Genomic DNA, 20,720 nt, shown 5'->3' with positions numbered 1-20,720 from the left:
TGGTAGCAGTGAAAAGTCAGGTCCCTTAAAGCCATTTTCAGGGATTTATGTAGCTGATGTCTCCCTGATGTGTTTGTGTGTTTATTCATCCTGAGCTGACTTCCATTTCTCGCATCTGGAGAATGATGCCTTACATCTCTCTGTATTTATTGGTGCTGTGATTTTAGATGAGCAGTTTACGACGCGTGCATTCCTCATGTCACTGCTGCCATCCTGCTATCACTGTTTATACAGAACAGATTGTTCCCAAAGTAGAATGCAAAAACAGTAATGTTTATCATTTTGGTGCTTACAGAGATTCCTGCTTATGATGAATTTGACACACAACCCAGAGGTCATGTACGTTCGGACTCCTGTGATCTTCCAGTTTGGAAGACAGATTTGAGGCGACAGAATCATAGATATCAAAACGTATTTTGGAAGGATTTCCGCATTAAATTTTGCTCAATGAAATGCTCAACTGGAAACCTTTACAAGCATCGCTGTCTGTGACCCAATGAAATAAATCATGATCGAGGCAGCAACTGATGAGTCATGTAGCAAGAGTCCATTCCCAGACACGGTTGTTAGTCCCTTCATTGATTGTTAGTACTTGCTGTGACAAATGTACGAACAAGCTCACTGTGTTAGTTTTTTTTTTTTCTTTCTGTGTATACCATCACACCACAAACTGAAATGATATATGGAAGTTACACACATTTTCCTATCCTCCGGAACACGCAGTTCCGGTCTGTAATTTTAGTTCCTCAACAGCATAAACTTAAGATCGGGAAAAGAGAAACTCAAACCTTGTTGACCACATGGTTTTTACTGTGTCCCTCTGTAATAGTTGGTGAGCTTAGTCCTTGTGACTGATACATGCTATGCCTTATGTAGAAGATGCATCATCTAGATTGGCTTTCTTCTTAAATATTTATTCTTAAAATATTTATTACCTTCAGAAAATATTCTTTAAGAAAGTAATAAGAAAAATAAAAAGTCTTTTTTTCTACTATTCCACTTGTATTAGACATTCATTTGATGGGTCTCGCAAGTGGTGGTCAATAGATGTGAATTTATGTGCATATTGCTCCCCATTTAGTGAACCGGTGAGCCATCGGGACAACAGCGACCAGGTATCTGGATGTTTTGTTTTTATATTTATATTTGATTCCCATTCAAATTGTGAAAGAAATCATGTCCCATATACTGTCCACTATATATTTTGACTTGAACTTTGAATACCTTTAGTGGCCCGAAGGATGTATGGTTATTGAGGATCTGAAACCAACAGAAAATCTGTTATAGTGACAAAAGGAATGTATAAACAGCAGCCGCCTGCCTTTGCTGAGTCAATATTCACAGAATGGAGTGGACACATTTGTGCACTCATCTGTCCGCAAATAGCAGCTGTCCAGTCGACCAACACAAGTGGAAGTCAAGTAGGCATTCCTGGAGCTTCCATTGCCGGATGTGGACTTGGATTCTCTGGAAATAATTATCGGAGCTATATTTACTTGGTGATAATTGTAATATTAAGCGTTTTCCTACTGGCTCAGATCGCATCTTAAAGTAATTTCACAGCACTTCACTGTGTTGGTGATGAGGGGATATTAAATATCATGTTCATATTTGGAAGAAAGTGAAGTTTGAATTAGTTGTTTCACGGACTAAAATGTAAAACAGAGTAAAATGACAAAAACTTCCTACAACTATAGCAGACTTGGGCAAAGTGAAGCCCGTTGCTGGTATTTTCGTGGCCCTCATGAGGTTAGACTAAAACTAAACAACTGCTAAGTCGTAACTTTATCTGACTTCTTCTGACTTTCCATGTGTTATTTTTTAGTTATCGCTTTTTTTTATTCATTTGCCATTATTGTGTGTACTAGTACCTCAAAATACATTGAAAGAAAATTGAAAATATATTTAGAAATAAATTGTCTTTTTGTCATGCTTAAACCTATGGTCCATAGTTTTTATTTAGATTTATTTAAATATAAAAATGCACATAAAATGATATATTTTGCAGCTTCCATGTCATATTTACACTTTTTAATATCATATACTTTTTATATCATATTTAATATCATACATTTCATATTTTCAGGTCCATTTTGTCCTTGTTACTGAAGTATATATTTAGGATTTATTTCCCCCCCGTCATGTTTTGTAGTCCTCTGCTTCTTGTCTTTTGGCATCATGTCCTCTCACAACAGTCACAGTATTATTGTTGTTTACCCACCTCTGTCCTATAGTAGGCAACCAGCAGCACCTGAGCCACATGCTGCTCTTTTGCTTATGTTTGACGCCATGACATGACATTCATGTATAGATTATTAGTTTACCCTCTTAGGTAGGAGGAAGCTCTTTTAATTGTGTAAGAGCAATCCTCAACACAGCCTTGAGGCACAACTCTTATCTTCATGTTAGTACAACTCCAATCTCAACTTCTCCACCTGTCTTTAACTCTGACCCCCCCTGACCTTTGTCTTTGCTATTATATTGTCTTTTCTTTTTTTTTTAATGACAAAAGCTGTGGCTACACGGATCGTACGGAGTCAAAGGGGAGGTATAAGTCAAGAAAAACATACTTTTTAAATTGAATTTAATGAGCAAGCAGATTCTCGGTTTGGCACCAAAACATCCTCTTTTGCGCAGCCTACTCTCATCCCTCACTGAGGAGGGAAATGAAGTGGTGTGGGTGGCTTGAAAAGGGGGATGATTAATGGTCATCAGATTTATCTCTCCTTCTATCACAATAATGTCTCCCTCTGACAGACCCTCCGCTGCCCCCCTGCGGCAATTTCACAAATGAAAACGTTGATTTATGACACATTAGCGGATTTCACTGAGAACGTCAGCGTGATGGATCACAATCCTCCGCTGGTTCTCACCAAGAGAAAGACCACATTGCTGTGCATCAATTAGTCACAATAAACCTTTGGCCGGGCTTCAATGACCCTGTCTGGCAGGTTCAAAAGGGCTTTGAGAAGCTCAGGATCATCCGAAAGTAGTCATTTCAGCTGAGGGGAGTGCAGGTGTGCATCTGCCCCGGAGCCCTCATGGTTGCTGAAAGCTGATATTAGAGGGTATTAGTGAGCAGAGCAAGAGGTACTTTGTCAGGCCCGCTCCTGGCTACATCCTATGGTGTGGATAAAGGGAGGTTCCCTTGCTTGTCTGACAGGCCAGACGTTACTGCTTTAGGCTCCATTATTTATTTACATGTGAAAAAGCTTGTATCATCACGAAAAGTCGACTTTTGTAGACTTTTACAAGCACCAATATTGACATCTTTATCAGCAGTCATGGAATGGCTAAATGTTTAACTTTGAAACTTTTTTTTACACAGAATTTTCAGAAAAAAAAACATATCTGTATATCAATTACACTTCACTTGGACTGAAAACTGTGTCCAGATGAAACCTTTCAGAGAAACTATATGAGTGGGTGTCACAGTATGTGGACGTTCATAATAACCCTGGGTTGTCTTCATATTTACGTAGTCGCAGTCGCACTTCTTCCCAGAATGACCGACCACGGCAGCAATGATGCGAGGTGACCTCTTGATATAGCGGGTCACCTCTTTCTAGCTCGCTCACCGCTCCTTCTCAAAATCTGTCAGTACAGATGTCATGTCAAGGCTTCCTGGCATTGCGTGCCAGCGTTCAAGTGACAACAGCTGCCAGCACTCACCAAAACTCAGCGCTGCTTCCAATTTAATGGGATGTTAAAACCCCACTCAGTAGTCACTTCCCTCATAAGACTTTAGGAATTTTAACAAACCACAAAGAGCTGTCAGACATCGTTTGAAGATGTTGGGCTTTAGTCAGGAGTTGAAAGCAAACTCTTGAAGTCAAAATGAGGGATCATGTTGTCTGTGCCCACATCATTTGTTGGGAAAAGCATTGATTTCGGGGCCTTGCCGGGTCAATTCACATGAAAATATTCTACCTCGTGTTGGTTATAGATTTTTCGTTTTAGTTGTATATTTTGTAGCAGCAGGACATTATTCATTTTGAGGGACAGAGCCTGAGAAACCTCATGCTGGAAAAACTAGTGGAAGTGTGCATAAAAAGCAAAATCCAATAAACAGCGTATAAAAACCCTGAAATGAAAGAAACGCACATGAAAAATGTAGGGTGGCCATGCTTAGCTACTATTGCATCATATGCCAAAATGATGCATAACGTCCTTTTCTCAGTGTCTCTCCTAAATCCTTTTTGAGAATGACATTGTTGAGAACGGCACACACTTTGTACAAGAGATTGAACTTGTAAAACGAGTCCAGCACCTCGACTCAGGGCTTTATTTTCCCGTAGTTGAAATCGATTCCACTTGCATAATACTATATTTACAGCAGGGCTGGCATTGCGCACGGACATCTCTCTTCATTTGGCTGGCAGCATGTTAGAGCAGAGACACTTGGCTTTTTGACAACCACGTGGCCTCCCTGGACAGGATGACCCACTGCTTACCTCTCTGTCCTCATGACAACTTTCAAAAGCTCACTCAAACCCATCAACCTTTGCCTTCAATTCCATTTAAAGTGGGAAACAGGATTCTTGGGAACTACAGCAGAAGAGGTATCAGTAGATCTTGCATTGTTTGGATATCTTGTTTTGCAGTGAGTCAATATCAACAATTTAGAGCTATTAGGGAAATGGCCAACCATTTTCTCTACTGTTGCACAGCAAAGGCGCCTTGTCCTGTTTGACCTCCCTGTTTACTATGTTACTCATTCAGCTTCAGATGGTAATGGATAGCCATAGTAACTCAGAGGAGTCTGTGTTCTCTGCGAGACAATGTCTTTGGGGACCCAGGTGGGGGCTAATGCTGTCTGCCTTCAGATTATGTCTATTGATAGAAGAAGACCACCATGACACCGGGAGGAAAAATTGTCATCAATACTGGGGGTCAGGTGAAACAGGAGAACCAGAGATGTTTGTGAAGATAATCCTGCAGCGAGAGTCAACAGACACCACAGCAATATATTTATATATCATCTTAACTGTGAGGAAGCATCGTTCAATACTGACACTACTTAAAATACATTGTCCGTGAGTGAAGACACTACTTTGGAGGGGTTGCGGTGGTATGGGAGAAGGTTGTTGGAATAAGATAGAAAACAGGGAAATAAAGAGAAGGATCTAGGAACAGTTGCCTTGTTGTATTGTTTCTCCTTATCGCTTTCAAGAAAGTGCTCCACAAACACAGGTCAAGATTTGTGTCCTCACAAAATAACAGAAAACCGTGTACTACACATGCCAGGCCAGTATGAGGTATTATAAAGTTAAGTGGGGAGGGTGTGGCACATGCACAGAAGTGCAGGTGGTACAAAACCACAAAAGAACAACACAAACATGGCAAGCAAAAGGAACATTACATTCAGAGATTCAGAAGATTTTGTGCTTATATTTCCAACAAATGCCAGAAGAGACAACTTTCAGGGTGAAAGACGGCGTTTGAGAGGCGGGGCAATGACATCACTGTTGCAGTTTGTTCATAGGGACAAAGACGTTTTCAAGGTGCTTTCAAATCCGTCCACGCTGGGCCTTAGCTTCAAAGATGAAGCTCGTGAAGTTCTAATATCAGCTTAACCAGGAATCCGCTAACTTGCTAGCTGAGTGGATGGCACATCTACAGTTGAAAGAACTTCCGCTCGCACATGAAATTTGTACATTGTGCTGTAATTCTACATTTCTAAACCTTCTTCAATCTGTAGTTATTGTTTTTTACATTTCAATTTTGTTTAGTTTTTAGGATTTGTCAATACCAGTAATTTTGAGGACTTTGCTTTGCTCTACATATTTTACAGAAACCAAAACTTCCTGCTGAACATTAAGATAAATATTGAATCAGTGTTACTATGTTTATCTAATATATCTCTATGTATATTTAGATGTGACTTAAAACCCTATTTAATTCAACTGGTAAAAAGAGGTTAATATTATGAGATCATTAGGACCAATGAGTGTGTGAGTGTCAACAAAGCATTGTGGTGTGAAAGAAACATTGTGTTTGCTTATGGGGTCATGCCCTGTGCCAAATCAGAGGCCCTTTTTAAGCCCAGCCTTCGGAGAGATCTGCCCATTGTTCCCATTACAGTGCTTGGGAGACGTAGAATGTGTGTGTGTGTGTGCTGCCCCAACCCCCTCTTCAAACTTCCCCTCCTTCCCCTTTCTCTTTCACACCCTCTCAGCTGTGCTCACTCACTCATTCTGAGTCAGGCCAAAAACCAGCAGAGTAGCTCCTCACTCTCGTCATCAACGGTCAGTTAACCCAGGCACTCAGGACCTTGCAGTCCAGTCAGGAAGCTGCTCTTCTGGACGTTGGGGAGTAGAAGGGCCATGGAGGTGGTCCATCAGGGAATTCATAGTCTACCTCAGTTTGGATTATCAAGTGCAACATCACACTCAGGTAAAGCCTGTCTATCTTCGGTCTATTGGATTTGTGTTCAACAATATACCTTTTGACTTCAGTTCAAACACTAAAATCGCACACTTTCTGCATGAATGAACACACATTTTGTCGCACTGTTGTTGCTCGTTGAGTGACTTCCTGTTGGGTTGGAAGTATTTATGATGTGAGGAATTCTGAGAGAACTGTCATTAGATACAATATTCAATCTGGACTTGTCCCTGCTTGCACTCAAGCGAGAGAACATCTTGCAGACAAGAGACACTAGTAGACGGAACAGCGACACACATGTCAGCCTGTGAAATGTAGTTACAATGCCCATATCGCTTCCTATCTGCAGCTGTTTCCTCCACTTGGCAGAAACAGAGCGCACATCTGGAAACTGAGAGAAAAGTTTTCAAAACATTCAAGTTAAGTAGCAAATTAGTTGCCATTCACATCTGTCAGTAACATTGTATACATATATAAATATATATTAGAGGTGGGATTAGATTAAAAAATAATCTCATTAATGAGATAATTTGTGATGAATTAATCTCAATTAATCGCAGTTTAATCGTATAAAAATATTTGCCACAAGAAGCCACATTTTTCTATTTTAATGAATTTGGTATATTACTGAAACTAATGATGGACTCATACATACATTTAAACAACAAAATATTGTTTATTTTGCATCAGTTTGACAATAGCACAATAAATCACGATGGTGGCTATATTCAAGTTTTTATATCACCTTATTTAAACTAAAGCTCTTTTAATGTCTTGAATATATTTGTATAAGAATTTCAATTTTATAAGAATTTCAAATACATTCAGAGTAGTGGAAATCCTGGCAATTGTGTGTTGAAAAACATCCAAAAACATGGAGGAATCATCCCTGAACAAAGGCAAGCAAAAGCATCTGTTTGCATATATATATATATATATATATATATATATATATATATATATATATATATATATATATATATATACGGAGACAGAGGGGATCTATTTAAAATTTAAATATGAAGCAGAGCTTCCCCGGAGCTACAAAAGACTAAGACCTGACCATAGTTAATGGGTTCAGGTGCAATTGCAGAACAGTGGAATCTTTTGTTGTGAGCCACCTGTCTCGCACCATTAGGTAAACACCATCCTACAGCCATTTATTAAGAGCAGAACTCACAACTGGAATGAGCAGCTGTTCGCTCTCAGACCACTCTACACCCGTAATTATGACACTCAGACGCGTCCTCCTTATCCTTTCATACTGGGATGATAACTCACTGTGTGCTGGGCTCCAGCCTTGTCCTTGTTTAATGTATTGATTTCCCACTCTGAGATTGTCTGTGGTTATCTCCTCTGTGTCTCGTTCCTTAATCTGCTGTGTCTTGACTTGATCATCCGGAGTGACCCAGTAACCTGACTGTCATTGGTCTCTCTTTCGCACTAATTCAGTTCCACCTAATACCAGTAGGTTCCTGTTGGCTTTGTGTTTCTTCTGATGTCCGTGAGAGCGTTGTGACATTGGAACCGACATTTCTATTTGTCCTCGTAGTATCAGAGTCAATGCATTTTTGTTTCCCATCTAAAATTAAAGGGAACGTTGGGAAAGCATTACTGCTTAACTAAAACTACAGTGTAATTTTGTTCAGAATAAATTAAACTTTGCAAACTAGCTTGTGATGTTTCTTGGGGAATTCAGTCATTCATTGCTGTAAAACCTGTTTTAACAAGAGACACCACAGTTGAGACTTTGGAGGTTTTATACAGAGTTTTATCACGTCTGTTTCTGAGTCATCATGAGGTCATGTCTTACTTAGCACTGCCCAAATCTTCATCCCCTGAGTGTCCTGTGATGAGATGCACCCGATCATTAGCTGCTCTTTGAACTATCTGATTCAAGCATTGTCTCTCATTAGCTGTGTCATGTAATTGACCTTAATCACTGAAGCTACTTTGACTCTTTGCCCTGCTCTCTGTTGAACTCTTCACTGACTTCTAAATAGCATCACTCTTGGGCTCGCACAAACACAGCAAACAAAATGGAAAACATGAATTCTGTCTTCATGAATTCTACTAACTTTCCTGGAGGGGCATATTCAGTACTGTCACTGCAAAACACAAGGAAGTAGAAGCCGTCAAGGCCATTATTATTATTATTATCATTATTATCATTATTATTCATCATATTATTATTATTATTATTATTATTAGTAGTAGTAGTAGTAGTAGTTGTAGTAGTAGTAGTAGTATATTATTATTACTATTATTATGCACTTAGAAAAGAGTTGAAAGTTTATCTTCTCTTCACCAAGTAAAATGTGGCTCTCACAATGACAACCATCGAGGTTGTTTCTAACACACTGCTTGTGTTTGCACATGGACTCAGGCGATTTAGCTCAAACATGAGCTGGAAACAATGTTAACAGAGCAGCACCAAGGCAAATGTGTGATCAGATTGAATGAAACATTTCCACCTAAATGATACTGTCCAGGATTCTGTTTCTTTTCCCTATTTAGCCTGTGTCTAAATAAGAAATCTATAGCGTGCAAGTGTGGCTCCCTCCAAGGAACAGGGCTGCGTGTCTCCACACCTGACAGTTCCTTGCTGCTGACTTAATAAAAGTTTGGGCCGGTGAGCTGAGGCATGGTGAATCAGGGGGGATTGTGACGGCTGCCATGGTTGTCGCGTCAGGTACACTTGTGATAGAAGTGGAGCTGCTCAATTGTGTCAGGCAGAGAGCTCCTGCTGGGGTTGGTCTCATGTAAAATAGGTATTTTTTGGGGAGGCGAGCTGTGTCAGACGCTAAAAAAATGCTAAAGTTTGGAATTGTGTGGAATTATTCTGAACTAGGTGAACTTGTGTTACTGTTTTTTTCCACCCGAAGGAGACTCCTTCAAAGCTTATCAAAATGTGTTGCCCACTTTTTGTTAACATGGTGTTAATATGACACTGGCAAGTAAGTCTGTTGCTGATGTTTGTGTATTTCATAGGGAAGTTTGTCAGAGGCTAACAAAATGTCTGTTCATTGCAGCCAGTGTGTCAGAGGAAACAACTGGAGTGCGCCGTAATAGCCGTGGTATGCTGTTTAATCCTGTTGCGCATTTGTTTAACAGCATCCCGACGGCCACGTCCAAAGAGGAAACAGCATTGTTTTCAAACCAGCAACTGAAACACAATTGATTTAAGGGCAGACAAAACAGCCAGAGGAGCCGGAAATGTCTGTGGTTCCAGAGTTCACGTCTGCATTTTGGATGTGGGTATGTTCAGTCCTGGATTGCGGATCGTAACCATTCAGATGCATTAAATGGACAATGATGCCATTTTGTGCATGTTTTGTGGGATTGAAATAATAATTCATTCATCTTTTTGCTGTTCAAGAGGAACAGCTAAAGTTTTGTGATGTTTATTATCTGCCTCAGAGACACCACAAAAAGGCAAAGAGAGAAGTGTTACGCCATCCTGTTTCAATGCTTACCAGCAGTGCGACTACTACTCAATGTAATGTAATCTGAATTGTAATTCAGAGTGACTCAACAGCTCAACCTCATCATCATTCCACACCAGCATCTTTATCTCTCAACACGTCCTCACTCAAAAGGCGTCATATATTGACATTGGTAAAGTTGCCTTTTGTATGCTATACTGACAAAAAAGGCAGCCTCCCGTGTTGCATGTTGATGCAATGGCAGAGCCTGTGTTTAGGGTATGGGATGGTGCTCCATTCATTCTACGTTTAACTACATTGTCAATTGTGGATGTTGGGCAGAAGTAAAAGGGCATATATGAGTACTGTACTGTACTGTACTGTTAAGTGCCTCACAGTCATGCAATGGCCTGACAGACCAGTAGGTGTGTGTAGGTACTGATTCACCCATGCCATCACACTTTGAGGATTTACATACGGAAGAGTGTTCCTTCTTAAATCCATGGATCAAACAAGGTTAATTACTCTGTCAGGTATATGGTAGGGGGCAAGGGGGAGGAGATGGTGGGTAAGTCAATGTTTGTTGTCCACTAGTGACAGGAATTTGTTTTTCCAAGACAATTAAGAATCTGATGTGAATGAAAACACTTAAAGAGGATAAGAGCCATTTCATGAGACAATTGAATACATACTTCCGATCTCTCGCTCAAACCAGACGATGATCCTGGGGACTGTAGTGGAGATCCGGTAATGGGTCTGCATCTGGTGCAGATCTAAGGATGGTGGACAAATCATAAAATCAGAAGCGGACAGAACAAATTTAATATGAAGAGAAGAAATGCACATTTTTCCGTAACCAAGACCACACAGTAGAAGAACTTTGTCGCCTCAGGCAGAGTTTCTGACCCTTTAAAACGAGTAGGCCAGGGTTCCTCTTGACTGACATCAAAATGGAAAGTGTGTGTTATTGACCATCTTGAGGTGTAAAACAAGTATTTTGAAAAGAGAAACAAAAATGTGTTCACTAAAAAAGTTTGCAGTCTTGTGTCCTCATGGGGCAGCATGGCTTGGACGGTTCCCCTGCAGCGGGAATGTTAAATGAATAAATAGCCAGTTTATTGCCAATAAGAGCACACCTGTAAAAGACTACATAAAAAGAGAAGGCGTGCCAGATTTGGCCCCCGAGCTTTAAGTTTGACACAGCTGACATGCACTGAGCTGATGGTGTTGTTTGTTGTGTGGTGTTACACTGAAAAACTCCACACACCATACACCATGTGAATAAACTACAATTAGTCTTGCGTTTGCTTGATAGTTAGGATGAGAAACAGCAAGGTAAACTGTGCAAAAGCTACATCAAGACATATAAGATTTCCTTTTCTTGTTAGCATACCGTTTTAGCTTAGTGTAGCTAGCAGTTACAAACACAGGGAAGTTCACTTGAAACATGGTTAAATGTATATTTTTTTAATGTAATGTGAACGGATTACTCCTCAGAACTGAGTTGATATATCTTAGCCCTTTGCTGTACGCTGACCTCAAGCGGTTAAACCTCATTCTGCAGGTTTCTGCTTGGCTCTAACCAGACCGGTCGATACTCTCCTCCTCTCTTCGGCTGCATCAGCGAATCCAGCCGCTGCGTGGAGTCCATTCCTCCGACTGGCTCTATGCTCTGTAAAGGTTCTGTTGGGGAAAGTGTTGACTGGCCGCTGACTCGACAGCATGCGTTAGAATCAAACCGCTGAACATTTACTGGTGAGTTCCCGTGTCTTTTTAGTGACTCGCGTTGCGAACACGCGCTCTGGACTCGGCTGTCGGCGACACGCGTCTTTGTTGACAGTGATCGTGAACGCACCACGGAGCGAGTCAAGTTGTTGTGTTCCGTGTATCAACAAGTCAGGGACCACATTTAAGAACTGTAGCGTGTCAGTGACTCACTCAACGACGATATTTAATGTGCTGTGCCATTTAACTACCAATCTACATTTGATTCAATAGCGTGTCACATTCTTTTTATATACGTTTCCGTCGTTTGTATTTCATTTTTTGATCACCATTTTATATATTTAGTTAGGTTCAAGTAATGGGTTTTGGCTTTGTGTCACCTTTGTATCACTACTAGTTATGTTTTATTATTAAGTAGGAGCGAGTATTTTTTTTTTTTTGACAAAAACAAAACTAAGGCGCTTGATTATTAGATATAACACATTTTCTTCTTTAAGTCAAATAAGGGCGGCTCTTGCTTGTGTATCTTCCAAGGAATCCATTGTGTGATTTAACGTATAGATTTTCTCTCTCACAATGTTTGCTGCTTAATCCACATTTCATCTCAGACAAGACAACCTTAAGGCACCTAGAAGAGAAATAAACCCCCCGCGATTGTTCATCCTCATGTGCAGTGTTGAGACACACGAAAACACCGAGCATTTCAACCCGCTGATACCTGAGATCCTGCCCGGGGCGGGAAACACGTCGGACGGGACACGTGGGTCGCAACATAAAGAAAGAGAGAGATTTTGTATTGGACTTGCAACTTGACGCGTGAACTCCAGCGCACGTCGCATTGTGAAACAAATCCCTTGGCTCTCAAAGGGCCGTGTCGGTAGTGGTTTTGGTGAGGCTAGTTGATGGTCTAACACTGACATCTGCTGACTGCTAATAAGTCGCCGTCTGTCCTGACAGAAACCATCAATCTCTGTCAAACTTTGACTCTAAATTTAGCTGCCACTGCTTTTCCTCGAGTTCTCAGCCGCACTGACTGACTGAGACTGACTGAGAAAAGTGTCAGCCCCATGTGGCAAACATTGTTATTCTGATCAGCGTGTCCTGGCTTTTACTTCTCAGCTTTAACTTTGCGCCTTCACATTCCGGATTTTGAGATAAAACTCCAGGGGCCGAATTCAGGTTGAACTGCACCAAACTTCTGGTTGACTCTTTGAGTTCAGGAACCTAATCCTAACAAGACTAGGGCTGTCAATACATAAAAAATAAACATCTATCTATCTATCTGAATGCTGGAAGCTTAAGGGAAGTGCCCAATAACGTTTACAATGTTATGTCCTTGGCATGTTTTGAGTCTTTTCAGTGCCTTTGAGGTTAGTCTAGAGCAGGGGTGGCCAACCAGTCAGAGGCTAAGAGCCACTTTGTTTACTGTGTAGGTGAAAAGAGCCACATGCTACAAACATGTCGGGCTGTAAGGCTTCACCTGAGCAGCTGGTCATGTGACTTAGCGGCAGTATAGCGGTTAAAGCACATCCCTGTGTGTCACAAGGTGGCTGGTTCATGCCTGGCGTATGTCTCTTGAGCATGTATTTTTAAAATTCATCCATTTTACCATGATCCTCCTGGAAATATCAAGCGGCGTAGATAGAAATGTGGGTGCCATTGATTTGACTTCTCTATTTTTGGACATGGCTCATGCCACCAATAACATGGCCCCGGTCTGTGTGTGTGTGAGCAACGCTACTGACTGGAGCGTCTCATCTTCACTCCACTCAATTCAATGGACTTTACCACCATCAACAATGAATCACAGGTGAAACACATGCCAGACCTTTAGGGAAGGACAAAGTCAAACGTGGAACTAAGTCATGTCAGTCATGTTGATCGTGGGTCTGATGTCACACAAGTCTGAGGTCCTCCACTCACATCGGCACTGAATGTGCGGCGAGGTTTATTGTTTACATTTCAAAGTTAAACACAAGTCTTTGAACAATATTTTGACATTTCGCAGGAATAGCTCTTACTTTTTTGTCTTATTTCCTGTCTGAACCATCATCTCAACAGCAACTTGACCCAAACCACAGCCAATTCTGCAGCTCATTTGGTGAAGAGCAGCATGAAACTGGTGAAAGAGCTGCATGCGGCTCAGGAGCCGCGTGTTGGCCAGGCCTGGTCTAGAGTTTGTTCTCGACAGTAGCTGTTGTGTTGGGTTGTTGTAGTAACTGTTTGTATGACGAAAGTCTAATCTCATGTTGATGGTTAAGTTACATAGAGAACGGATACAAGATGTGTGATACATTAGCCATTAACTCAGGTTAACTCAGTGTTATTGCGATGAATTGAGTTTGTTTCTCTATTGACAGCCCTAAAAGAGAGTGAGCTGCTTGCTCATCGTCACATTTTCACATGAGTCTCCTCTTGTGTTCTTCCTTGCCTCACCAACAACATGAGGGTGTTCAGCAAGATGAATCTGAATGGCTACAGTAGAGAATAGACTTCAAAGCAGCAACATACAACATAACGTATTGGAGATGACACAAACACAAGTGGAAACACCAACTCATCTATGTAGCAGTATATTGCACATAGCAACAAATAACAGCTGTTTAGAAAATGCAGAAAATAGGGGCAGAAATTATATTAAGAGCTACTCTTGACTTTTCAATCTCACTAAAATATGACATGATGCTTGTAATAAATGTAATGTAACAGCAGCAATACAGGATAAAATAAATGTCTTCCATTTATTTGGTCATAACAGTTAACTGGACTTAACTGGAATAGAATATAAACACTGGTATAGATTGAGGAAACATTTATCATCCTCAGCTTCCTGTCTTCCTCACTCTCACTGTTGACAGAATGCAGCTCTCAACACGCCTTACAAGTGTTAAGTCATGTGTTGTATAAATCTGTTCAATCATCCCTGCATCTTCTTGAAGACAAAAACAGAGTGAATTTGGCATATTTCTTGCTGGTAAGTTCGATCTGCTGGCCAGGCTGTCGTGCTGTCTTTACAGATAGGTTTAATATGCAACAAGTCGATCTCATCCTGGGAGGTGATCGATGACGAGTCCTTTGGTGGAGATAGATTGGTAAATAATTGATCAGCCGTGGGCCGGACTGCATTTCCTTTCATAGCTCATCTCTCATGATGGTTGGTTTTCTTCAAGCTGGTAAAAGGATATCATAGCGGTGTGTTCCAGGATGTCTCAAGTGGCCTTCACTTCTTCAATCCAGAGAGCGTCATGCATACAAATGTGCTCCCATTGTAAACAGTGTTTTAACATAACTGGTCCATTTATCGGATATAAGAAATGAGCTGCCACACAAGTCCTGACTACTTCATTTCCCTTCTGAGGTCACCACAGACAACATCCTCCTTCACCTAAACCTGTCACAATCACACTGCCTAGACACACCGGTCCTCTTCACAACCTCCCTTACTACATCCGAACCTCACTTGTACCCCTTCCTCTGTTTATTTTACCTCAATCCCAACATTCTTTCATTCATTTTCATTAATTTCAATCGACAAATGTGAATGTTTTTCTCAGCAGTTCATCTAACCATTGGTATTTTTGCTTGCCTGTCTAGGGGGCGACAGAGAGCGGATGACAACCAACCATGAGACTTACCTTCTTATGGCCAGCACCCAGAATGACATGGAGGATTGGGTGAAGACCATCCGCAGGGTTATATGGGCCCCTTTCGGTGGAGGTCAGTCATGCAAAAGCACTTACTGTCCTTGGAGAGACGTCTTGTTTACGTGTTGCTGCAGATGTAGCCAGAAGGAAAATGGATGAATAAGAGCATTTATCACACTGTAAACTCAATAACAATATCATGTGCGATGATGAACCGCTGCTGACAAAAGCTTTGAGTATGTCTATGGGAGATGAGACTGCATGCAAATAGAGTCACAATGTACATAATGTACACAGTGGAGACATAATTTCACTCGTATAAAATGCTTCCCCTGCTCAGACAATACGGCCCATAACGCGCCACAACAGTGGACGTATTGTTAGTCAGGAGTTGAAATGAGTTTCAATTGTGTTTGGAAGCTGAAATAGAGAGTGTGTTTAGCCTTGACCACCTTAGTGAATAAGCTTGTCACCGTTTCTTCAGAAATTGGCCGCAGGAAGGTATATAGGAATAGTTACAAATGCGCTTTACTTTGCCTCACTGTCCAAGAGCATTGTCTTCGGATGTTGGGAGATGGCTGCTGAAAGTGTTTATCCTCCGCCTTACCCCCAAAGAAAAGAGAGATTGAAAAATGTACCATTTTTGTGATGCTATGATCGTAAACATGGAGCCAAAATCAATGTTATGCTTTTGATCTTAAACACAAAAGATACATATATATATATATATATATATATATATATATATATATATATATATACTCACCATACAAAATATCAACAGCATTGAGAAAGAGCTTCTGAGCTGCGCATATATATAGTAGTAAACATTTGTATTATTGTGGTTGTGGAGCTGCTGTTGACTTTGGTGTGTCCGTATGCTGATCCCAGCGTCTCTGGCTTGCTATTGAACACTGGCAGCCTACATTGTGGATTGCAACCAGATGGACAGTCGAGGCGGCTCTCAGTGACACTGCAGTGAATACACCCGGCTCCACTGGACCCTGTGTTTTCAGTGGCAGCGAGTTTGACATCAATTGCAGTTGACTGCTCTTCAAAAGGACGAGCCATTTGTCAAAGATGCCATAAGAACGCCGGCTCCACGTTGGAGCGGAGCCGGGCTTTGTCTGTCCCCCCGGCTTGCCAACACACACACATGCTCACAGAGGCTCACAGTTAAAGCCCCATTCCTCAACTTTTGGTGAGTTTGAAGTGGCAAAGACAACAGTTGACCCAGAAGCCCCCACACTGTAATAGTTGACCTACTGAGGAGTGGAGCTGTCAGCGTTGGTCAGTATGAAGGAAAGGACAGTCTGAGATCCTCAACAAATGTGCTGCTGTGGCCTCACGCTCTGGATCTTTGGAGATCTATTTCATGGTAATTACAAAATTTTATACTAAGTTTAACAGCCTTTGAAACTACATATTCCAAAATGTTAGTTTTAAATCCAAACAAAAATTGCACACTAATGATCTACAATGAAACCTGTGGTTGATTCCAGTTAGTTTTAAAGGTCTTTTTTAACATTGAAATTCGGTGTAGTTGTCTGTCTCAGAGGTATCAAACTCAGTCACACGAGGGGTCAAAATTGTTAAACACAGGTCCAAATCATGGTTCAAAGAAAATATATATTTATTGATTCGTCTCTAACCGGCTCTCCTTTAACAGGAAATGGTCTCAGATGTTTCAATATCAGTCTCCCTTTTAATGATTGGAAGCTAAATCTAGCAGAGAGCATTTCCGTGGTTCACCGCTGACTGCACCTCATAAAAAAAGGACAAACAAGGACAAACATACACCCGCTTTCCCATTTTATTTTGAATTCTGTTACGTATTAAAGCTCTTGCGAGTCATATGCACTGATGCTCCTAGAGTTGACAGTTGTCGTTCAAGTGTCTAGATTGTATAGTACTATAAGCTGTACTGGTGATGTGCACAGTGTAAACATCAGAAAACACCAAAGGGTTCAACTCTGTCCTCTCAAATGTGCCAGGCATTGCACACATAAAAATACAAAGACCAAACATGGTGTTTCAGCGTCATGTGCCGAAGACTTTGTGGTACGACCCAATTTTGAGGGAGTACATGTGAGCACGTGGCTGCACACTTCATAAGCTGGTTCACACACTCTCACACACGCATGTGACCTGGGAAAACATTCCTCATGACTACGACGTCTGGTAGGTGACCTCCTTTTTGCTTTTTCAGACGTTTTTATGCTCCTCTTCGCTGCTGGACTTAAATGTTCCACACAGGTCTGTGTAAACATTGAAATACGGGCATGATGTTTTGGATATTCCTGGAGGAGTTGCGCAGTTCACATGTCTGTAAAGTTGAAGCCCCCTGAAGGCAGGAGCAACAGAAGAGGCAGATAAACAACAACTTTGCTCTTAACAGCTCTACAGCTCGTTTTCCGAGGACAGCTGACTCAGCTGGATCATTGATGGGAAGGAGCAACACTGAGGCTACAGCTATCAAAGCATCTCCAATTCATGCTGGGATTTTTTTTTTTTCCAACCCTCCTAATATCGGAATATGTTTGGACACAGGCGCCTGAAAGTTAGCACTTCGAGTGTTCTAAACTATCATAAGTTAATTTACCGACGGTTGTTGAGGAAACTCACTGATTGTGTCTCTCTCAAAAGAGGTGAGTGGTCTGATCCGCAGTCAGCATTTTAATACTAGCTAGTGAAAAAAATAGATCGTAATAAATATATTAAGATCTGGTCATTTTGATCATAATCAACAATTATTTTCATTATTGGTTTATCATTTGATCAAGTGGAAAAAAATAGGTTTAGAAAATGCATAGAAGTATAAAAGATATATTATACCTTAGATGATACGTTGAAAAAACTAGGGTGATGATACATTTTTGTATCAAATTTGTCATTGTCATGTTCTGGTGGGAGCAACGCAGCTTTTCACAGAACCAGGGATCAGAGTAGATTTTCATGAAAATTGATTTATTCCTCAGAAACCACAGCTCACACTACTGCATGTGATTAAATATTCATCAAGGTTGTGTATAACTATAAATAGTCAACTATAAAAATACACATTTGGTTAACAACCTCAAAGGTGGAAGGTTGGACTTCTAATGACAGTGGTTGTATCTATTTGTTCCTTTGGAATGAACAGACACACAGCTGATCCCTTGTTGCTGATGCTGTTTTCATGATAGTGTGACTCAGCTTTTGTACTCATATCATATGATCACATAGCTCAGCAGGGCGTCCTAGGACGTTTGGTCATCAGCTCGCATGAGCATCTAAGTGCACCATGTGATGGAGCTCTTGTTTTTTTTTTCTTTTCAGGGATCTTTGGCCAGAAGCTGGAGGAGACGGTGCGGTATGAGAGGCGGTTCGGGAACAAGCTTGCACCAATGCTGGTGGAGCAGTGTGTGGACTTCATCCGTCAGTGGGGCCTCCGAGAGGAGGGTCTCTTCCGGCTGCCGGGTCAGGCCAACCTGGTCAAAGAGCTCCAGGATGCCTTTGATTGTGGGGAAAAGCCCTCTTTTGACTGGTGAGGGAACTATTTGGTGCCCACACATTGTAATGTGCAGCAGAAATTAAATATTCCATTCGTTGTTATTTTATAAAAGCTACAATGTGGTTTGTTCGTTCTTGCTAACACTGCAGACAACTGAATTTCACAAACTGGATAGAAAAGCAAAGTTGCTTCTGTCTTTCAGCATTTCCCATCATCCATTGTTGGATTCATTAACCTGGATTCTTGTGCTTCATTGTAGTAACACAGATGTCCACACGGTGGCGTCACTGTTGAAGCTGTACCTCAGAGAGCTGCCTGAGCCGGTCATCCCCTTCCATAAGTATGAGGAGTTCCTGGCCTGCACCAAACTGCTGGGAAAGGACGATGAAGCGGTACGAAAACAGTTTTGCACAGCTATGACTGGTTTAGATCAAGGTCCTGTCTAAGTGGAGTTTATCATGACTTCATGGTCGTATCTGTCCAGGGCATAAAGGAGCTGAAGATGCTGGTTGCGAGTCTACCTCCAGTTAACTACAACCTTCTCAAGTACATATGCAGGTAATGGTCAATTCACACTTCGTAATGGGAGCTAGTCTTAGGTAACATTTCCGTGTTCACAGATTTCTTGATGAAGTGCAGTCGTATTCAGGAGTGAACAAAATGAGCGTCCAGAACTTGGCCACAGTGTTTGGGCCAAACATCCTGAGGTCAAAGATTGAGGATCCGGTTGCGATCATGGAAGGTTTGTTACATCAGTTGTGAGATTTATTCCTGTGTATTTCATGTGAGAAAAACACAATATCCTGCTTCGTGGTTGGTTTGTGTGCTCAACGCATGGTGTTCTCGCGGTTCCAGGTACTGTTCTGGTGCAGCAGCTCATGGCTGTGTTGATCGGTCAACATGATGTCCTCTTCCCTCGAGATGAGGTGAACTGTACGGCCCTGGAGCTCGTAAACAATAACATCGAGTCACCGCGGCGACAGGCCACGACGACTACCTCAGCCGTCACCACTGCATCACAGAATGTGGAGAACAACAACACTCACATGGTGCGGCAGTGTGTGTGGGAAACCCCTGATTCTCCATCACACCGGCAAAAAGACGACAACAGTGGCTCGCCACGATCAGCCAGCCCTCGGAATAGCGTGATCGGTCGCTTCGACATGACGCGGAGTCCGCCGCTGACTGTCAAGAAGAACCCTGCGTTCACTAAAGGAAGTGGGATTGTCACCAATGGCTCCTTTAGCTCCTCGTCTCCTTGCTCGGACACCAACCAAGACAAAATGCAAACTCTGACTGGAGGTGGCAGCCTACCAGTGCGTCGAAGCGGGGCACTCAAAGGCACCGGGACAAAAATGGGTACGAGTGGCGTGACGGGGGGAAGCAGCACTTTAGGGAACGGGGGTGTGCGAATGGGAATTTCAGGCACTGATGCAGTCACTGGGAGTCTGAACGGACGCAACAGCCTTTGGGTACCCAACGGACCTGTCACATTACGGGAGAACAATAAAGCCCGTGCCTGTTCTAACGCGGATCAACCCTTGAATCAGAATCGTCTGTCCACCTACGACAATGTCCACCTGAACCACCAGAACCTGCACAACCACAACCACATCAGCAGCACATGTCTGAACAACAGCTGTGAAGACAAGCAGAGCGTGGACAGCGCCACGTGGTCCACTTCCTCCTGTGAGATCTCCCTTCCCGACAACTCCACTTCCTGTCGTTCCTCCACGACCACCTGCCCAGAGCAGGACTTTTACGCGGGTCACTATGATGACTTGGACGATCAAACTCCAGATCATGAGTCTGTTCAGACTGGGGCAGTAGAGCGTGAAGTAGGGAGCGGCAGCAGGGACACAGGTGGAGACGCAGCAGGGAGGAGTAGTCGGGACGACACCAGCAGCAGCGACAACCACACCGGGTTCAGTGCTGTGAACGGCTCCAGCAGCCACAGCGCCCTGCACAGTCTGGTGGCCAGTCTAAAGCAGGAGATGCACAAACAGAAGTCAGAGTACGAGTCCAGGATCAAAAGGTAGAGTTTTA

At 42.0% G+C, this 20,720-nt stretch overlaps 1 protein-coding gene across 6 annotated transcripts in view; it reads left to right on the top strand.

The window, feature by feature from the left end:
• The window catches only part of arhgap24 (Rho GTPase activating protein 24), a 53,849-nt gene that overhangs the window by 31,993 nt on the left and 1,136 nt on the right, over positions 1–20,720 (top strand). For 2 of the 6 annotated variants that reach the window (XM_053853452.1, XM_053853454.1), the window contains 6 exons: positions 15,132–15,254; positions 18,500–18,707; positions 18,934–19,066; positions 19,159–19,232; positions 19,295–19,416; positions 19,530–20,709. In XM_053853452.1, coding sequence (XP_053709427.1) covers positions 15,132–15,254; positions 18,500–18,707; positions 18,934–19,066; positions 19,159–19,232; positions 19,295–19,416; positions 19,530–20,709 — 1,840 coding nt within the window. Of the gene's footprint in view, positions 1–5,942; positions 6,397–11,261; positions 11,568–15,131; positions 15,255–17,274; positions 17,363–17,702; positions 17,830–18,499; positions 18,708–18,933; positions 19,067–19,158; positions 19,233–19,294; positions 19,417–19,529; positions 20,710–20,720 lie in introns of those variants that run through there. The other 4 variants (XM_053853453.1, XM_053853456.1, XM_053853458.1 and 1 more) reach the window with 4 other exon arrangements.

Source organism: Synchiropus splendidus, chromosome 1 (genome assembly GCF_027744825.2).
Source record: "Synchiropus splendidus isolate RoL2022-P1 chromosome 1, RoL_Sspl_1.0, whole genome shotgun sequence".
Taxonomy (NCBI): Eukaryota; Metazoa; Chordata; class Actinopteri; order Syngnathiformes; family Callionymidae; genus Synchiropus; species Synchiropus splendidus.
This window is presented reverse-complemented; position numbering and strand designations above follow the sequence as displayed.